The sequence below is a fragment of the Eulemur rufifrons genome, chromosome 24 (genome assembly GCF_041146395.1).
Source record: "Eulemur rufifrons isolate Redbay chromosome 24, OSU_ERuf_1, whole genome shotgun sequence".
NCBI lineage: Eukaryota > Metazoa > Chordata > Mammalia > Primates > Lemuridae > Eulemur > Eulemur rufifrons.
In genome coordinates this window covers 24,607,288-24,628,804 of record NC_091006.1, presented here as the reverse complement: position 1 = coordinate 24,628,804, position 21,517 = coordinate 24,607,288, and the positions used below count along the sequence as shown (strand labels likewise).

General features: G+C 35.6%; 1 protein-coding gene across 1 annotated transcript in view; it reads left to right on the top strand.

The window, feature by feature from the left end:
* Positions 1-21,517, top strand: part of STAP1 (signal transducing adaptor family member 1) — a 31,778-nt gene that overhangs the window by 5,891 nt on the left and 4,370 nt on the right. Inside the window, 6 exon segments of the mRNA XM_069458168.1 lie at positions 2,538-2,609; positions 7,161-7,274; positions 8,933-8,989; positions 11,709-11,881; positions 13,935-14,063; positions 19,408-19,477. Coding sequence (XP_069314269.1) covers positions 2,538-2,609; positions 7,161-7,274; positions 8,933-8,989; positions 11,709-11,881; positions 13,935-14,063; positions 19,408-19,477 — 615 coding nt within the window.

The following is a 21,517-nucleotide window of genomic DNA, read 5'->3' as shown; positions in this document are numbered from 1 at the left end:
GCCAGGGAAACAAAAGCAAGATTGGGTTATAGAGTTCCCATTATTTGAAAAAAGAAGCTTCTAAATTCTGAAGATGTGACAAACATTTTACTGACCAAAAAAGGGTAAATGATATGTCAATTTTTTTTTCTTTGACACACAGTCTTGCATCATCATAGCTCACTGCAACCTCAAACTCCTGGGCTCAAGCGATCGTCCTGCCTCAGCCTCCCAAGTAACTGGTACTACAGGTGCATACCACCATGCCCAGCTACTTTTTTCATTTTTTGTAGAGACAGAGTCTCCCTATGTTGCTCAGCCTGGTCTCCAACTCCTGGCCTCAAGCGATCTCCCCACCTTAACTTCCCAAAGTACTAGGATTACAGGCATGGGCCACTGCACGTCAATATTGAAGAGACACAAAATGCCATATAATAAAGGGTCTTCACATTTACAAAAAAAGAAAAATAATTTATAAGACTTTCTTAAATTAATCCTCAATATATAAATCACTATGGTTTAACAAGTTGCAAAAATTTCAGCTTATTAAACTCTAAAGGAAGGAATGATCAACATGTCTATTAAACTGACTGTAATTTTTTAAAACATACCTTGGAAAGAGCTGGGTATGAAGGTAAGTATTTAGATGTGAAAAATTTTAAGCTTTAAACTCACTTGCCATTTTTTGATAATAGAGCCAATCTTCACTTGAGTAACATGGAAGTCTGACTAGGTTATTTAAATACTTTAAACTTAAAAAGTTCTATTTCTATAGAACCCATGCTAATGTGAATGCATTAATAATTAAATATTCACCACATGAATGAAATTTGGGTTTCAAAGTTCAGCTTTGATGGTGTTAATTTTTTTATCATTATCAATTTATCACATTTCCTTGATCTATACCAATAATATTTACTATTTATTGAACCCAAACTATGAGCCATGTAGTCTCTGCTAAGTGTCTTATATGTCTTAATTAATTGATTCCTTCCATCTGTCCTAGAAGATAGATTTTATATGCTTAACCTATCCTGAACTCTTAAAATGGTACATATAACATGTGGAAACTTCTACTGAAACTGCATAAAAAGTCTTAAATCAATGAGAAGAGTTTTGGAAAATGATCTATTTAAACACAAATCAACTTATAGTCATGGGTCGCTTAACAATGGGGATTTGTTCTGCAAAATGTGTCGTTAGGCAATTTTGTAGTTGTGCAAACATCACAGAGTGTACTTAAATCTAGCCTATTACACACCCAGGCTAATATGGTATATACAGCCTATTGTAACTAGGCTATAAACCTGCATAGCATGTTACTATACTGAATACTGTAGGCAATTGTGACACAATGATAAGTATTTGTGTATAAATACAAAAAAGGTACAGTAAAAATACAGTATGATAGATAAAAAATGGTACACCTGTATAGGGTACTTACCATGAATGGAGCTTGCAGGTCTGGAAGTTGCTCTGGGTGAGTCAGTGAGTGAGTGATGAGTGAATGTGAAGGCCTAGGACATTACTGTATACTACTGCAGACTTTATGAACACTTGTACACTTAGGATACACTATATTTATCACATTTTTCTTTAATAATACATTATCCTTAGTTTACTATAACTTTATAAACTTTTTAATTTTTTAACTTTTTGATTCTTTTGTAATAACACAGCTTAAAATGCAACACATTGTATAGCTGTACAATAATTTCTTTCTTTACATCCTTGTTCTGTATGATTTTTTTCTATTTTTACATTTAAATTTTTTTTTTTTTACTTTTTAAATTGTTTTGTTCAAAACTAAGATGCAAACATGCACATACACCTAAGCTTACACAGGGTTAGAATCACCAATATCACTTTCTTCCACCTCCACATCTTGTCCCCCGGGAAGGTCTACAGGGGCAATAACACACATGGAGCTGTAATAGTCTATGATAACAATCCCTTCTTCTGGAATACTTCCTGAAGGACCTGTCTGAAGTTGTTTTACAGCTAAGGTTTTTTTTGTTTTAATAAGTAGAAGTAGTACACTCTAAAATAACAATAAAAAGTATCATATAGTAAATACATACACCAACAACATAGTTGCCTATTATCATTATAAACATACAGTGTATAATTGTACGAGCTATACTTTTATATGACTGGCAGAGCAGTACGTTTGTTTGCACCAGCCTTACCACAAACACGTGAGTGATGCCTTATACTATGTGATAGGAATTTTTCAGCTCCATAATACTTACATTATACTACAATTAATTTGAGAAGAATCAGCTTTCGGAGGGTGATGAACACTGCCCCAGGAGCGGGAGCTGTCCTATCCCCTCCTCTTAGAATTTGTGTTGCAACCAATAAAGGCCGTTTCTACCATAAAAAGGAAAAAAAAAAGAATCAATTATAAAGTTAAGTCATAAAAATTAGGTGAATTACCCAAGATAAAGAAGAACCTTATATCACATAAGGAATTTAAAAAGTTATAAAGGAAGACATCAATAGGAAAATAATTGAATATATACTAACGAATAATGCTTATGATTTCTTTCCTACAGGAGTATAAACATTATTGGACAGAGTTGAGAGGAACTACACTTTTCTTTTATACTGACAAAAAAAGTACAAGAGTAAGTAGTTGAACATGTTCAGCTGATTCAAATTGTTCTCAATGTATCCTTGTCACATAGTCTGTTTTTCAATTTGGAACTTCTGCCATCCAAGAATAAAGATGCTCTATTAAGACCAATTCAAATGAGAAAATGCAAATCTGTGAGGGCTGTGAATAATGATAATCAATGGTAAAATTTCCTGAGCAACTCAGAAGAAGGTATGAATTCATGTTTTTTACTTTGCATTCTTTTCTTTCTGATCCTGATAATTAAAACTTAGTTAAAAATTGAAAATCTTAACTAGATATCTGTATATAAGTTGCTTAATACCATGTGATAGCTTCAATTTCTCCCACTTTTTATCTTGCTGTAGCATGGAATTATAATCTGAAAGAAACAAGATGCTCTCCAGAACAATATAACATACAAACTCACAATTAAATTTTTCTAAGAAGACAAAAACATGCTCCACAAAGCATGACTTCTAAGAGCTTAACCATAAGAATGACAATAAAAAGATTCTGAGATTTATATATTCATATTAATTTCAAAGTCTGATTGTGTGTTTCATTTTTTTCCAGGAATAAGATGTAGCATCTTAGTGGCAAATGCTTGCCTACCTTGGAATGCTATACTTATAAGAGAGTTCATGAGCCAGTAACATGTTTAAATATGAACATTGTGGACCACGGGTATAGTAGCCCATACTTCTTAGAACATCATTATTAGATGCCTAGATCTAATGAGGAAAACAGAAAAAGAGCCTGTGTGATATATTCCACCTACAGGCATTTCAGCACCATTAGTGGTGAACTAGCCAGAAACCATTTTTAAAAAAACAAATTTAAAATGGTCATCTTTCACCAGGGTTCTGGATAGACAAGATTTGCACAAGGGTGTTTTCAAATACCATACTAAATTTTTAAAAATTAATGTCTCTGTTGTACATTCCAATTTCCCACTGATGTCAGTAAATATAAAAGCCCCTGGTCTAAACTTTGTGTAATGCATAGTAAACGACGGAACTAATGGTTGTTGCTCACTTCCTACATGGCAAGAGTCAGTATAGCTTAGCCATTGAGAGCCTGGTCTCTTCGGACAGACTGCCTGCGTGTTTATCCTGGCCTTGCCGTTGTTACCCGTGGGATCTTGGGCTGGTTACCTGACTTCTCTGTGTCTCAGTGTATCAGACAGGGAACTGGTAGAAAACAGATGACATCTCAACTTGGGCAATTTGAAGAGCATTTAATAAAATTTTAATAAATATTCAAAGCAGTTGACAGGGCGTAGGAAAACCACAAAAGATAGTACAGACCCCTGATGGTAATTATAGTATCCTCTTGTCACACCTAGGAGTGAGAAGAAAGAGTGGGAGAGTAGTCAGGAGAATTGTGTGGAGGTGACTGCCGTGAGAGGAGTATGGTCTTTGACTGAGGGAGTAACTGCATAGGGTAATAAATACCCAGCCTCTCTTTCCTCACTCTTGTGATCTCCTACCAGTGCTCTCTAGTGGTCCACTCCAACAGGCAGTCAGAGGGTATGGGAGCCCCTTGATGTGGTCCGTCTAGGTCCCTCTCCTGGTGCAAGATTGGGTGGTGAAGGAATAAAAATGACTCTAGAGGAGCAAACAGAAGATCACCATCCAACACACTCAATCTTCAAATCTCTAAAATTCAGATAAAAGTAGCCCATCTCATAAGGCTATCAAAAGAATTAAATGAGACAGTATATGCAAGCTGGCACATAGTAAGCATTCAAGCATTAAAGTATCTCATTTAATTTTCACAACTCTACAGAATGGGTACAATTTTAATCCCCATTTTATAGGTGGGAATAGTCAAGTTTAAGGATTAAGATATTGTACGAGATCAGAGAACTGATAAAAGGGGTACCTTCCATGTCTTGCTCCTGAGCCAGCCGTCTTAATCATTACACCATGAAGCGATTATTATAATTAAATGCTGCAGAATTGCCCATTTACCAATTGTGTTAAAAGAGGATGCAGACTTCGGGGAACTTTTTGGGGTGATAGTCCCAGGAGAAAGTACTGTGGCTCAATGTAAGAAAAAGCTTGCTAGGACACAGAGCTGCTTAGGAGGCGTGAGTTCCACGTTGTTAGAGACATTCGAACACAGACTACATAGAAGGATAGCCTGCAGGACATTCAAGCATCGGATAGCAGCTGGGTTAGATAGATGACCTTTAAGCCTCTTTATAACACTATAACTAAAAACAAAAAGATATGATTTTTCTTTCCTCTAATCAATAGATCAGCTTACTGCACTCTATCTAACTCTGCCACCTTTTCCTCTGCTGCTTCCTCCTTTGTTGCAACACAACTCACTGAGCTTGAGCTAGACAATCCATCAGAAAAGTATTCTTATTTAATATTAAATTCTGTTTTCCTTCCCTTGTACCTCTCCTTCCTTTTTGCGAATTTATTTATTTAATTTTAAATTGACATATAAGATTGTATATTTTTATCCTGAACAACATGATGTTTTGTAGTATATATACATTGTGGAATGGTTAGATTTGAAAATAAATAAGCCAACCCAAACTCCCCTTCGACCTGTCAATATAGGAATAGCTCTGGAAAAAATTTATGGACATACTTGTAAGCCCTACCTTATTCAGAAAGATAAAATAGACTTACAAGAATATAGTACAGTAAGGAGACTTACAAGAATACAGTAAAGAAAGTTGTATTAGGCATAACTAAGAAGAAAATAAAAGGAGATAAAAAGAAGGCAAGAATGAGATTAATTTAGAAAAATTATATATATACCATAAAAACTCTACTACACTTACTAGAGGTGGTTCTTTCTAATACTAGAGGGCAAATCTGACCCATGGCATACAGACCAGTCCATATGGATCAATTGCTCACAAGACATATTTTTATTGTAGTTGGACAAGATAGGAATTTCTTTTAAAAATCCTCATAACCAGTGGTGTGTGGTAAATGTTGAACGATGGCTTTCTGGAAAAAAAAATGTATATATGAATATATGTACATAAACTTGTAAATATTACTGATATAAAGAATGTGTAGCACACAATTTAAAAAATGTACAATTTTTTTTTTTTTTTTTTTGAGACAGAGTCTTGCTCTGTCATCCTGGCTAGAGTGTAGTGGTGTCATCATAGCTCACTGCAACCTCAAACTCCTGGGCTCAAGCAATCCTCTTGCCTGAGCCTATTGAGTGCTGGGACTACAGGTGTACACCACCATGCCTGGATAATTTTTCTATTTTTTGTAGAGATGGGGTCTCACTCTTGCTCAGGCTGGTCTTGAACTCCTGACCTTAAGCAAGCCTACTGCCTCAGCCTCCCAAAGTGCTAAGATTACAGGCATGAGCCATCGCACCAGGCCTACAATATTCTTTATTGTAATTTCCATATAACCGATTGATTTTCACAGAATGTGTTCCTTGATTTTGCATTGGTAGCCAACTGTCATTGTAATTCCATTATGATTTGACAAATGGAGATGTATTCCAATCTACTATTTCCCTAATAAATTTATTGGCATTAAATATGATATTTGACATGAATGTTGACTGATATTTTCATTTACATTAATGTGTAAAGAAAAGTAAAATGATGATTATGTATGTCAGAACTTCTTGTATTCTTAAAGTCAATGACATGAGCAACTTCTTTGCTGAGTTAGATAATAGTTTTTGAAATCTGAAAGAATATTTTGGCAATTTTTGTTCTATTTACAGTGAAGCAACTTCAGACACAACAAACTTTGAAGTTTCATCCATATTATTAACATTTTTTCCTTTTCTTTCTTAAGTCTAGACCTGGGACCACAATCTGTGGACCTTGGGCCATATCTGACCTGTGGTCTGATTTTGTTCAGTCTTTGAGCTAAGAATGGTTTCTTTCATTTTGAAAATGTTGTAAAGAAAATAACAAAAACAAAGAAGAATTTGCAAGAGAGACAGTATGTATGTGTAAAGTATTTACTATTTGGCCTTTTGCAGAAAAAATGTGTTGCCTCTGGAACAATCAACAAAACAATCAGTCAAGCCCTGATTTATAAGGTTTACCAATTTCCATGGTGTAAATACTCCCACCATGGCTGATTTCAGTCTGTTCACCTGACCTCACTGAACATGGAGTTGGGAAGAAGATCACAGTAGCACACCACTATCTGGTATTTTCATGACACAGCAGCAAAGATGTAAATAACTAACTTCAAGACCATAGAGAATAGTCAAATGCAGTAATATAATTAGGAAGTAACAAATTTTAAGTTTTAATTACTTTTTAAATATATAATTTACTTACTGGTATGTTTATATAATTTAATTTCTAATAATGGCTATGTTAAATAATCTACCTGCAAAATTCCTAAAAATTTAACAATTGGCTTTTGCAAACCTGTCCAGCACACCACCACATAATACATTTCCAGATGCTCTCTGGGATTGGGAAAACCAGGGTATCATGCAAAGTATAACCCATTTAAAAGAAGATATTATTTATTTCCTTCCTGCTAGGACTAATGTTTGTTACCATGAAATAATTCAATGAGATTTTCCTTCATCTTTGCAGTACGTTGACAAATTAGATATAATAGACCTCACACGCCTTACTGACCAGAGTTCAACTGAAAAGAATTGTCCAAAATTCACCCTTGTTTTGCCAAAAGAGGAAGTGCAACTGAAGGTGAGTGAGGAGAAATAGTCTGCAAAAGGGTTGTGGTTATAAATAACATTTACCCAATGGCTAAAGTAAAGAGGAATTAAAAGAGAGGCTAAGTCTTAGACTTTGTTAACATTCCTTGCTTGCTTTTGGCCAGGAACCAGATTTCTGCATTGGTATTTAAAAGACCATGATGACTTGTTTAGTATACAAGCACCATGAAACCATATACTTCTGTCCTCTGACAAAGTCAGGGATCCCACCTGGTGTTTTTTAAAATGTTCTTGAGTCAGCACTCAAGGTGAACCAAGTCAAGTCAACCAACAACTACCAGTAATGACATAAAGAGAACAACCTGCAATTGAATAAAACGTAATTGGAGACTTTCCCAGGAAATTACTGATTGACCTTGAAAGCACTGGTCCTTCAAACTTTAGTGTAATAGGAATCACCTGTACTTAGGAAATCCGGACCCCACCGCAGAATCTATATTTTAGGTAAACTCCCTAGATAATTTGAGGATGCGGTGGTTCAGAGCACAGGATTAGAGTCAGATGCCTAGGTTTGAATTTGCGCTGTTTTATTCATCAAAGGTGTGAGTGCAGGCAGGTTATTTATCCTCCTTGTAGTCTTTATTTCTCCACCCAGAAGTAAGTCTTTGCTCAGACGTAGGGCCTTGCTGAGGCCTACCTGGATCACTTTCATAAAAAATGGTAACACTTTTCTCCTCCCCTACCTGCAGTCACACTCCCAATCTGTCTTACCTTGTTATACATTTTTCCCATTTATTTCCTTCTGACACTGTAAAATTTACTACTGTGTTTATTGTTTATTGTTCCTTGCTAGACCTTAAACTCCATGAGAATTTTTGTTTTGTTCCGTGATGTAAACCAGTATCTAGAATAACGCCTAGCACATAAAGGTACTCAATAAATATCTGTTAAATGAACAAATTGGTAAAGCAAATAAACAAAAACTAATAGTACCTTTCGCCAAGTTGCAATGAAGATGAAATCAATGAATACCTGTGAGGTGCTTAGAACAGTAGCTTCCATTATAAGCACTCAAAAGATGCTGGTTAATATTATTAATGGTAGTAATAGCATTTATATATTCTTATTTTTTTAAAACAGAACACAATTATATTTCAACACATAACTTCTATACAACCAAAAAATAAAACACCACAGTAAAATAAACAAGTAATAGTAATTAGAGCTAAGAATTGGAAGTTTCTACATTGGTTGCCCAAACTTAAAGACAGTCAATATTAAATACTTACGAAGTGAGTAACTGTGAATTGACATGCTGCAAAAATAAATTTGCTAACATTTTTCTGTTAAGTAAATTTGCACAATTGCATTTGTTTTAAGTAAGCAAACAGATTTAGGCTATATACTTCTGTCTTCTGACAAAAGAAAATAGTATTGAAATATTTCATAATAAATACAAATTGATAGTTATAAACAGAAAATGAATTATTTTTTCCTTTTTCAAACAATGTGGCTTCAATAGAAGAATATGTATTTTGTCAATCTTGCTGGGTTTTGATGACTTACATATTTCAAGTTATAAAATCATATGAAATTTTAAAGTTATTTGAAGTTAATGAAAGTATTAATGCTCATATTCACTCATGGATTTTCTTCTTTGTTTTTCTCTGCTTTCACCTTCAATTTTAGACAGAGAACACAGAAAGTGGAGAAGAATGGAGAGGTTTCATCCTTACAGTCACAGAGGTAAGAAGATCATTACTTTTGAGTGATTCATTTTTTTCAACAAATATTTGCTGAACACCTACTATGAACCATGCAGAGTGAAAGTGGCCAAAGTAATGAAAAAAGATAGATCTAAACCCTGGCACTTACTCATGAAAGTTATATCTGGTGGTGAAGATGGAGAAATAAAATAAACGAGTAAACAAACAAGATCGTTTCTATTTTGATAATTGTTATGAAGAAAATTAAATAAAGCAATGTATTAGGGAGTGACAAGTGTTCAGGGAGATCTACTTTTTGGTCTTATTCTTCTGACACAGTGGTCCTTGTATATTCTAATATTTGCAGCTTACATTGCATCTTCTAAAATGCTTTCCAATTCCTTTCCTATTCATTTAATATGTATTTATAAAATGCTGAGATGACTGTTATTAATAATATAGATAATATAAAAGAGAGAGACCATCAAAATGAAAACTCACCTTTAAACATTTGCTTAGTGAGTCTTAAAACAAAGGGATGCTTATCTGTTCAACTTTGTGGCATCTTATCAGAAGCAAATAGTAAGATCTACTGCTTAGAGTTAACTGTTACAGCAAGATAAAAAATATTCATTATTTTAAATAAACCCACTGTAGCAACTGTCTTGGAAAAATGAAGTATTTTGATAACCAGACCCCAAAAGAGAACCATGTCTCTAATACTTTTAGAGGATATGAAAATTTTCTATGTTTATTAGGGCCAGTTAAAAACAGACTATCCAAAGCTAATTTCTAAGTAAAGTCATATATGAAATGACTACTGCACTTCACCAAGATAGTGGATACTTTCTTTATCTCAGCCAGTAACAGGTAAAAGTTGGGAGTTCAACTACCATGTAGAGAAGTCATAGAGGCCAGAAAAGTGGGCCAGTTAGAGATGTGAAGTTCATGTTGACTTTTGGCGGGTAGGGAAAGAAACTCTTTGGGCGATTGCACCCTCTCCCTCTGGTGTAAAAAAAGCACCGTTGTGTGGCCTGGTGCACCTTATACTGGGGTACAGGCATCCCCAGGGTAAGTGACTAAGTGTCAAGGAGTGCTCTAAAACCCAGCAAAAACTTGGTGCATTTTCCGGTATGCTAATTATGCTTGAAGTTTTGGCCAAACATTTAGCTTTCAGTTTTTTTCCTTGAGGTAAGGATCAAAAGCATTATTTTATATTAAAACATCCATAGATATATTACAGAATATAAAATAAAATTCATGTGAATTTTCAAGAGAAGATAAATAGCCTCAAATTTTGTCCTCTGTCAATGTTTTGTGCTATGTTCCCAGCTCACTGTGTGTGAACATTTACACTGTGTTGTTGTTAGGAGAACTTCAGGACAGAAGTGTGAGAAGCACCAACTGTGTGTAGTAGAAAGAACTGAGATGTTGCTCTTGAATCAAACCCAAGTTTGAGTCCTGAACTTACTAGCTATGTCACCTTGGACTAGTTATTTAATCTTTCTGAGCCTGGGTGTTTTTTTTTTTTTTTTTTTTGTGGTTTTTTTTGTAAAGTTGGGATAACAATATCTTGTAGCATTGCTGTGAGGATTTGCAATAACACATGCACCATGCTTGAGCTATAATAGTCAATAAGGAGTAGCTGTTTCATTAGCTATTTTCCCCATTACTTAGTCATTTAGAAGAATGGTCTCTAAACCTTTTTAACTGTGTATCCCATTAGTAAATTGTTATTTAAATTTCATATGTACATATATACATAATAAAGCAAACAATAATAGGAATTAATGAAATAGAAACAATAGAAAGTGAAGTTCTGATGTTTTCTTCCCCTACTCTAATGGCCTTTCTTATATACCTCCTGGAAAATATGCATTCCCATCTGGAAATAAAGATTATAATCAGACAGAGCTGCCTCCAAATATGGACTAGCTAGTGTCACCTACAGAAAATTATTCTACCACTCACACTACACCTTTCAAGAGTACATAGCTGGTCTTAATGAGGTCTAAATCGGGGGTATGAATACAATTCAGAACATTTGTAGGTAACTCAATCCAAAATATACGGTGTCCCAAAAGTCACCATACATAGCGAAAATGGGAAATTGTAGCTAAATACACCTTTATTTACAAAATATTCATTACAAAATTTTCCCTTTGTATGTATGGAAACTTTTGGGACACCCTGTATATCTCTAGAAAAGGTAACAACAAAACCAACTAAGTAGAGAAGTACCATAATTCTAATGTGTGATTGAATGTTTGAAACACACACACAAACACAAAATATAGACCTCTGTATGCTGATCCTCAGTGATCTGATGAATAATTCCATCTCAATCCTCTGCTGCCATATGGCTGGGGGAGTTTATTCCAGGTTACTCATGAGAAAGTGAGGCACCTCAAAGGTGCTCTGGAACTTCCCTGGCATTGACAAACTAGTGAGCTCAGAGTGCAAAATGAGAGGATTTTGGTACTTGAATTAGCTTGTCATGCAAAGTAGGTATACTTTGCTTTGGGGACAGACAAAAAGGAAGATGTCTTGAAAGAAGGATGGGCACCAGTGCAGGTTCTAGTTAGTTCAGAGGCAGTTCTAAGACACCCTTCTAGACCAAGATCCTCTATTTGTGATTCCACCCATCCATCTCTGTCTGGTAACTGAAGCTTCATAGGACCAGAACAGGCTCAACTTTACTAAAATCAGTAAGTTATTGGGCTGGCTTTCTCATCTGCCACTGTTTCAATTGGTTTCAGCTGTCAGTTCCCCAACATGTGTCACTCCTACCTGGGCAAGTAATTAGGCTGCATGAAGTCCTAGAGAGAGAAAAGAAAAGGAGGATTGAGACAGAGCAGCTGCCAAGTACGTCTGTGGAAAAGGAGAAGGAACCAACTGAAGATTATGCGGATGTACTAAACCCTATGCCAGCGTAAGTGCACAATGAGTTCTAGTTTATTCATTTGATTGTTAAGACTAGTTTCTAATTATCAAGGAGAGTTAGCCACTTGACCTTATTAAACTAGGGACAAAAAGTGGTCTTGGGGATAAATTGCATCTCTCTTGAATACATGCCACATTTCCTCTTCTGTGTCATGATCAACAAAATGCAAATTTGAACCAGCCATCTTACCACACAGGAAATCCCCTTCCACCTATATCTTTAGATCAAATAGATCTTTCCGGAGCTCAAACCTAAATAAATATTCTTACGAAGAAGGAAGGAAAAGATATTTTTTCACCATGAAAATATATGATTGACTGATTTTCATTTCTTCTTTTATATATATACATATATATATATGTATATATATAATAGACTTTATTTTATAGAGCATCTTTAGGATCATGGCAAAATTCAGGTCCAGAGATTTCCCATATACCATCTACCCCCACAGATGCACAGCTTCCCCTAGAATCAACATCCCCTACCAAGGTGGTACATTTGTTACAACTGATGAACTTACACTGATGCATCATTATCACACAGAGTCCATAGTTTATATTAGGGTTTACTCTTGGTGTACATTCTATGGGTCTGGACAAATGTACAATGACATGTATCAACCATTATAATACAGAGTAGTGTCATTGCACTAAAATCCTCTGTGCTCCACCTATTTATTTCTTTTTCCCATCTAATCCCTGGCAATCACTGATATGATTGACTGATTGTCTAACAGAAAATTATACCAAAGGATTTTAAATACCTGGAATGTTCTATTCAATTGACCAGTCAGTGAGTAGTCGTTGAGCTTATACTTTGAGAAAGGCCCCATGTAAAGCATGTAAGGTGTTGTTGGAAAAATGAAGAGGCACAGAACATGCTAAATTCAGCAACATTCTACACTTATCTTATATTATTGAAAAGATTGTGAGCCCTTTCCTCCTGGAATCTTGGTGTTCTTATCAATGAAATTTGTCTCGATTCCATATTTGACATCAGATTCTGACACGTATTCTATCTGTACTAGAATCGCTGAAAACTGCCAACCATCACTTTCAGCTGAAACCAGTGACAACTGATAGACTGATAGGTTAAGTCACACACACTCCTTTTTTTCCTCAAAAAAACAAGTAATATATGTTTATTACAGATACATAAAAAGATTAAAATAATTCCTTATTCCATCACTTGGAGATATTTGCTGTTAATATTTTGGTGTATTGCATATCCTGCCAGATTTTTTCTATAACTATGACTATATATTTTCTTGACTATAATACACAGATGGTCCATGACTTACAATGGTTCAACTTACAATTTTTTGACTTTACGATGGTGCAGAAGTGATATGCATTCAGTAGAAACCATACTTTGAGTACCCATTTGAGTTCTGTTTTTCACTTTCAGTACAGTATTCAATAAATTGCAAGAGATATTAAACACTTTTTTCAATTTCTTATGGGTTTATTGGGACGTAACACCATCATAAGTCAAGGTGTATCTGTATATTATAAAATTAAGAGGTGCTTTATTTTTTAATTTTATGCATAAAAATACCACCAATGCCATAGAAGGACATATTATACCAAAAGGAGTGAGTTCAGACAGGTCCTTAAATACCTGGTTTTTAAAACAGAGACCATACAAGAGAAGCATTTAGATTTGTTTTGTATTCCTGAAAGGAAATCGCCAACAAATTTTTATCCAAGATCTTATTTATAAACTGAGACTGGGATACAGTGTTAATTTTTTTTCGTATATTTTCAAATGGTATTGGTGATTATATACTCATCAGTAGATAACTTTTGTTTAAAGAGGCTTTAGAGGAATGAGGGAAGAAGGGCTTTAAGCATTAGCATACATGGAGTGGCACAGGCTTGTAAATATAGTTCATTATATTCATAATTATATTGCAATAATAAAGCTAGAAAATTTAAGAAATGTTAACAATTGCAGCTCTCAGCTTTGGTAGCACTTTCAAGTAATGATTTTCATCACTTGAAGAAAACATTTTTGTTTTTTAATCTCACCTCTGTAGATGTTTTTATACAGTGTCCCGGAAAGAAGCAACTGAGATGCTTGAGAAGAACCCTTCCCTGGGAAATATGATCCTGAGGCCTGGTAGTGACAGTAGAAACTACTCCATCACTATCCGGCAGGAGACAGAGTATGTTTAATTTTCAAATGTATGAAATTGTTGTTAAAGGCATGATACCACTTTACGTAGCAAAGTCATAGAAGTTCAGATCATCACCTGCTATGTGTTTTATTGGGGTTAAAGATATGAACACAACAATAGGGAGGGGATGTTATAAAAGCAATGCTAAAGACTGAACCAACACTGATATTTGCAGTAGAGAATAAGATGAATGAGCACATACATTACTTTGGTCCTGGATATAGTTGTAGTGTTCATTCATTCAATTCAACAAATATTTATTGAGCAGCTACTATGTGCCAAGCAACAGTCTAGTCATTGAGGATACAGTAGTGCAAAAAGCAACATCCCTGGCTTCAGTGAGTTTACCTTCTTGTCATGAAACATAGACTGTAAACAAATACATAATTTAAAATATCATATATATGATGATAAGATCTGTCCAGTAAAATTAAGCAGGGTGAGAGAGATGGAAACCCACAGAGGTGACACAGAGAGCAAATTTTTGTGGTTGCTATTGTTTTAACATAGAGTGGTCAGGGAAGACCTACTTTATTAACTGACATTTAAACAGAGCCCTGAAGGAAGGGAAGGAACAAACCATGCGAGTATCTAGGGTAAAAGCGGTCCAGGCAGCAAGTGCATATGCCCTGAGGCAGAAGAACACTTGGTTTGTTCAAGCAGAAAGAGGACACTGTGACTGCAGTGGAGTGACCAGGAGAAAAGTGGTAGGAGTTGAGAGCCCGGAAGTAGAGGTAGGGGCAGGTCACTCAAAGCCCTGGAGGTCATTGTCGGGACAAGGGTTTTACTCTGAATGACATGAGAGGGCACTGGACTGTTGACATAATCTAACTTATTTATAAAAAGGGCCACTGGCCACTTAGGAGCCTCTTGTCAAGGTTAAAAATTTCCTTCTGGTAAAATGACTTTACCTTAGGTAAAGTCAGTAGCACTTACATGCAAAAGTTGGTTTTTCTCTGTAATTAGGGTGGTTGGATCTTTTTAAGGGCTCCCCCAGCTTTCAGAGTCTATGAAAACTTGCATTTCCATAGAGACCTTGGCTTCGTTAACACTTTCACAACAGATAATTAAAATATAGAAGTTTGTCCTTTATGAAAATATTTAATAAATGATTATCTTTAATATAAAAGCATAAACAGAACTTTGATTCTCAAATTTGCTATTATCTGTGGGGATATTACTCTATTAACTTTTTTACTATAATGTGTCTATCAAGGAATCTCCTAATCCATCCCATAAATATCTATAATTCTAAATAGATTGAATAGGAAGACATTGATGCTGAATAAAGACAGTAAAAATAAAATACTCACTTGCAGGACAAAGTTTAAATTACGGCATTATGACTGCATTGCTAGTATGACCTGGGGCCTAGTAAGCTTCATTCGCTTGCCAATTACTCTGTATAAACAGACACTTGTCTTTGTTCCTTAGCCATGTGCACTGAACAGACTGCAAGAGTGTTGCATGGTAAACCAGGTCATGGTTCTGTGTGTAAGAAAATGTGTATGTGTGTGTCTGTGTTTTCAGTCTATTAGGAATAGTGTTTGCTACAGATGTGGTTTGTGACCAAATGCAATGAGGCTCTATACTTAGGATATGAATTTAATGTCACAATTTTTACTTATATTTTTATTGTTTTTAATCTATGTTTATCTCCAACTCTTGGCTTTAGGTGATCCTCTCACCTTAGCTGGGAAATCCCAGCTGGGTTACAGGTATGAACCACCCCATACCCAGCCAGTCTTATGACAAACTTTATGTTTTGGTTTTGTTTTCTTGAAATTCTTATGACTAGGTGCCAAGCTAGTAGTATAGACACTTTGGAAAGCCATTTTCTAAGGAGGCAACAGAAATTATTTACCTAAAATTTCTTTGCAAAAATTGAGGTCAGAAGCTAAGAACAAGTACTTATAACCACATTAAAGGTCATACATTAAAAAAACAAAAGAAAACAAAACTGGCTACTTCTTTTTTGAGGTCATAATCAGGAAACCTTAATATAGGAAATTTTATCAATCTTGTTTTTCTCATCTCTCTTTATTCCTTTGGAAAAGCAAAACAAAACAAAATATGCAAGACAAACAAAAGGTCTAATATGAGAATCAAAGATTAAGCAACTTCAGGCAGAACAAAAAATTTGAAACAGTATTTTTCATGTTTTACAAATAAAGAGGATGAGACTCACAGAAACTACTGAAATAAAACAATCAATTTTAAAGGTAGTAAAAAATAGTTATAAATTACTGAGTGCTTAAATGTATCAGACACTGTACTAAGGGCTCTGGAAACATTAATTCACAACAGCAAGGCATCATCATGTCCATTTTACAGATGAAGAAATGAAGGCTCAGAGGACCTACATGACAGAACCAGAATTTTTTTTTGTAATTTATTTTTTAAAATTTATTTTTAATTATGAGTACATAATAGTTGTATATCTTTACAGGGTACATGTGATATTTTGATACAGACGTGCAATGGGAATTAATCAAATCAGGGTAATTGGGGTATCCATCATCAGGCATTTAACATTTCTTTGTGTTATGAACATTTCTATTTCACTCTTTTATTTTAAAGTATACCCTAACTTGTTGATTACAGTCACTTTGTTGTGCTATCAAATATTGTTCATTCTATCTATTTTTTCACCCATTAACTACCCCCACTTTATGCCCCCCTCCCCTCTACCCTTCCCAGCCCCTGGTAGCCATCATTCTACTCTCTGTCTCCATGAGATCAATTGTTTTTTAATATTTAGCTCCCATATATGAGTAGAAACACACAAGGTTTGTCTTTCTGTGCTTGGGTTATTTCACTTAACATAATGTTCTCCATTACCATCCATGTTGTTGTAAATGGCAGGATTTCATTCTTTTTTGTGGCATATAATATTCCACTGTGTATATGTACCACAATTTCTTTATCCATTCATCGGTTGATGGACACTTAGGTTGGTTCCATATTGTTGGCTATTGTGAACAGTGGTGCAATAAACATGGGAGTGCAGATTTTTTTTGATATACTGAATTCCCCCTCTGTGGATATATACCCAGCAGTGGGATTTCTGGGTCATATGTAGTTCTATTCTTAGTTTTTTGAGGAACTTCCACACTGTTCTACATAGTGGTTACATCAATTTCCATTCCCATCAATGGTGCATGAGGAGGGTTCCTCTTTCTCCCCATCCTTGCCTATCTTTTTGATAAAAACCTTTTTAACTGGGGTGAGATGATATCTTATTGGAATTTTTATTTGCATTTCTCTGATGACAAATAATGTTGAGCATTTTTGCATATACCTGTTGGCAATTTGTATGTCTTTTTTTGAGTAATGTCTTTTCTGATCATTTGTCCATTTTTAAATCAGATTATTTGAATTTTTCCTATCCAGTTGTTGATGCTCCTTATATATACTAGTTATTAATTAATCCCTCGATAGGTGGATGGTTTGCAAATATTTTCTCCCATTCTGTGGGTTGTTTCTTCACTTACTTGATTGTTTGCTGTGCAGAAGCTTTTTAGCTTGATGTGATTCCATTTCTCCAACTTTGCTTTGGTTGTCTGTGCTTTGGGAATATCACTCAAGAATTCCTTGCCCAGACCAATGTCCTGAAGTGTTTCCCCAATGTTTTCTTTTAGTAGTTTCAAGTCTTAGATTTAAGTCTTTAATCCATCTTGATTTGATTTTTGAATATGGTGAGAGTTAAGGGTCTAGCAATCTTCTACATATGGATTTCCAGCTTTCCCAGCACCATTTATTGAAGAGATTGTCCTTTCCCCACTGTATCAGACCCAGAATTTGAACCACATTTTTTTAATCAGTCTTCCAAAGAATAGCAACCATTTATTTCATAGGAATATAGGAATTCTAATTGAAACTGGAGAATTTTCAAAAGTTAACTGTCTGATTACAAAGATCTTTTCATGATAGAGGCAAAGGTAAAGCCAGAGCCAACCACTCCAAAAGAGTACTTTTAAGACTTCCTCTGTTCAATAATCTTTCCTTCACCCATCTATAACTGACTCCTGAAGTTTCAGCATTAAGGAATACTCTCTTTTAGGAGGAGAAAGTGTTGGTTAGGTTTTACCCCATGTTTTGAAAGTAGGTCATTGGAATTAATTTATTAGCTGTTTTCCAATGTGATATATAATTAAGAAGAGATATAATGGTGGATGATGAGGAAAAAGTCCCCTGAATAGAAGACTTCAGTGTAGTTCAGTCCTAGAGGAATGTGAACTGGAAATGAAGGGAGAAGTGATAAAAAAAAAAAAAAAAAAAAAAGGTGGAAAAGGCCCTGTAGTCGAGATTAACCTGATGAACAATTTTGCTTTAGCTTCTCTACATAGAACGACAGTTGAATTAGTTTGTTGTTCAAGCAAATGACAATGTGATAAATGCTATTAACTTGTCCACATTAGAAAAAGTTTTGGTCCTAACACTCTTGCCATATGAATCAAGGGAATTTAACACAAACATACTCTTGTTCAAAACTAACTGTCATGGACACTGACTTATGATCTCAATATAAATTCATTTAGTCCTAGCAGATAGTACTGTGAGATGGGCTCCTAATATTATATTTTTAAATTCAGTTTCATAAATATTTATTGTGTATCTAATGCTGGAATACAAAGATGAACAGAATAATGCTTCTTGTTCATAAGCAGTTCATAATCAATAAAATACCATGTGTTTAGTGTGGTAATAATTTAGAGTGCTATGTAACCATAGAAGAGGAAGACATTAAGATTCATCTACTGTACTTACATTCCCATCTATGTGTTCATATAGTGCCTAACACCTAGAATTTTCTGTATCTCTAAGTCAGCCCTGAAGTTAGCAGATATCCAGGGTGATATATGAGCTATCAGGAACAGCTTTTGAGGGCTTTCTGGTTGGATTAGTGATGAGGCAGAATAGAAGGCAATTTGCTTTCAATAATTCTTTCCACTTCTCTTTTAATATAGAGAATATATATTTGATTTATATATGCTTACACAGGATTTTATAATGTTGTCTACTTTGTAAGTTACCAACATTTAAATAAATTATTTCTACCTAAAAGATTTTCAGTTCTTTTTTTCCCTATTTACTCTTTTTTATTCAGCCACTCAATGACCCAGATTTTCTATATCCTAGTGTATAAACCCCCCCCCAAAAGGGACATAGCAAACCATGTAAATAGAATAACAAAACCACCGGGGATTTTTTGCCAACCAAACTATAGTCATGGGAACATAGGTTTACTATGCAGGTGATATTTTATACTTTAGTTTGTGTTGTCCCAATCCTCTAATCAAATGGAGATTAACCGTTTGTTTCATTTTAGCATGCCGAGAATCAAGCACTACAAAGTGATGAGCGTAGGAAAAAACTACACTATTGAACTGGAAAAACCTGTAAGTAGCTATTTCTTTGTTGATGCAATTTCTCTCAATTCCTCCCAAACCTGCCTTATAGAATACAAAGAAAGATGGAAAAGCAGGCTTCTTCCCCAGGGACCTAGTACTGGCAAAAAATAGCCAAGTTAAGGAGCCCTGAAGGTGGCAGATACACAGGATGAGAAGTGAGATGCCAGAACAGGTGGGTGAGGCAGAATACAAGATAATTTGCTTCTAAAAATTCTTTCCACTTTTATTTCTTTGCAAGTCTTTATCAAAATAATTATTTCAGGGAGAGAAAGATATGTTAGTTAAACATCTGTTTTACATCCTCCAGTTATAATATGTGTATTTGAATGTGTTTATTTCTAATAGGAGGAAATCTGTGAATTCCTAGTCCCCTAATACCTCCCATGCAGAAGTTCAGAAATCCCCTCTTAACAGAAACATACCAGCAAAGAAAGGGTTTCTTCTTTGTCTTCAAGTCCTCTCCCACCCTAGCTGACTTACCATGGCCTAATGATATAACTACCAGATACCATGTTAGGCATAGAGCTAAGTCCTTTACATATATTATCTAATTTAACCATTATTACTCTGAAGTAGATATTGTGATGCCTATCATACAGGTTAGAAAACTGGTATTTACATTGATCTCAACCAATGAGAAAGTGGTGATGTGGCCTACATTCCAGGGTGCTGAAAAAAGGGAATGTAACACTGTGATTTTAGGCTGCATAATGGGAAGATTGGGCCAGGAAAGATGTCTCTGAATATCACTTATATAGAACTGGTTGGTCTTAAAGATATTTTTATTTCCCTAAAATTGAGTTAGAGAGCAAGGCAGCTGCTGATTCACACAGCCCACTTACACGTTTGCCATGAACGCTTCCCAGAGCTTCTCAGTTCTCAGATCCATGCCTGACCAGGCATTTTTTTTTTTTTTTTTCTTTTTGAGACAGAGTCTCACTCTGTCACCTGGGTTAGAGTGCAGTGGCGTCATCATAGCTCACTGCAACCTCAAACTCCTGAGCTCAAGTGATCCTCCTGCCTCCCGAGTAGCTGAGCCTACAGGTGTACACCATCACACCCAGCTAATTTTTAAAATATTTTTGTAGAGGCGAGGTCTTGCTATTGTCCAGGCTGTTCTCGAACTCCTGGCCTCAAGTGATCCTCCGCCTCAGCCTCCTGAAGTGCTAGGCTTACAAATATGAGCTACCACGCCCAGCCCTGACTAGGCTTTTTAAATAAAGTTCTAATGAAGGAGGCAAACAACTAGACTGCTAGAGAATAATCTAAGTAACCAAGTAACTAGAAGCAACACTCAGAGAAGAATAATGTGTCTTTGCAACTGGGGCTCATTTCTGTCAGCCCATATAGTCCACAGTGTAAGGAAAACTAACGGTCTAGATTATCCTTTCTCCTTTCATCCTCCCCAACCCTATTCCTCAACCCCTCAATCAAGTTGTATTTTTGTTGTTTTTAATTTTTTTTAAGAGACAGGGGTCTCACTATGTTGCCCAGGCTGAAGTGCAGTGGCTATTCACAAGTGCAATTATAGCACACTACAGCCTTAAACCGCTGGGCTCAAGCGATCCTCCTGCCTCAGCCTCCTGAATAGCTGGGACTACAGGTGCATGGCCCACACCTGGCTCATGAATTCTTGTTCCTCTTCAGGGTTACCTGGGATATTCAGGTTTAACCCGATTTTACTCGTATGGAAATATGGATGGGGAACCTGCAGCCTTGGGGCCACATGTGGTCTTCTGGATCCTTTAGTGCAGCCTTTTGACTGGATCCAATTTTATAGAACAAATCCTTTTAATGAAACTCCGGGACTGAAGCTATCCTCCCATCTGAGCCTCCTAAGTAGTTAGGATTACAGGTGTGAACCACCACACCCAGCTCTAGTTATGGCTAACTTAAGCAAAAATAAATTTATTATCAGGACATAGAATGACTAGAAGGTTAGCAAACTTTCATTCAGGACTAGGAAGCAGTTGCTTGTACTAAGAACCATCTGATTAGGAAGCTGCTACCCTTCCTTGTTCCTCTACT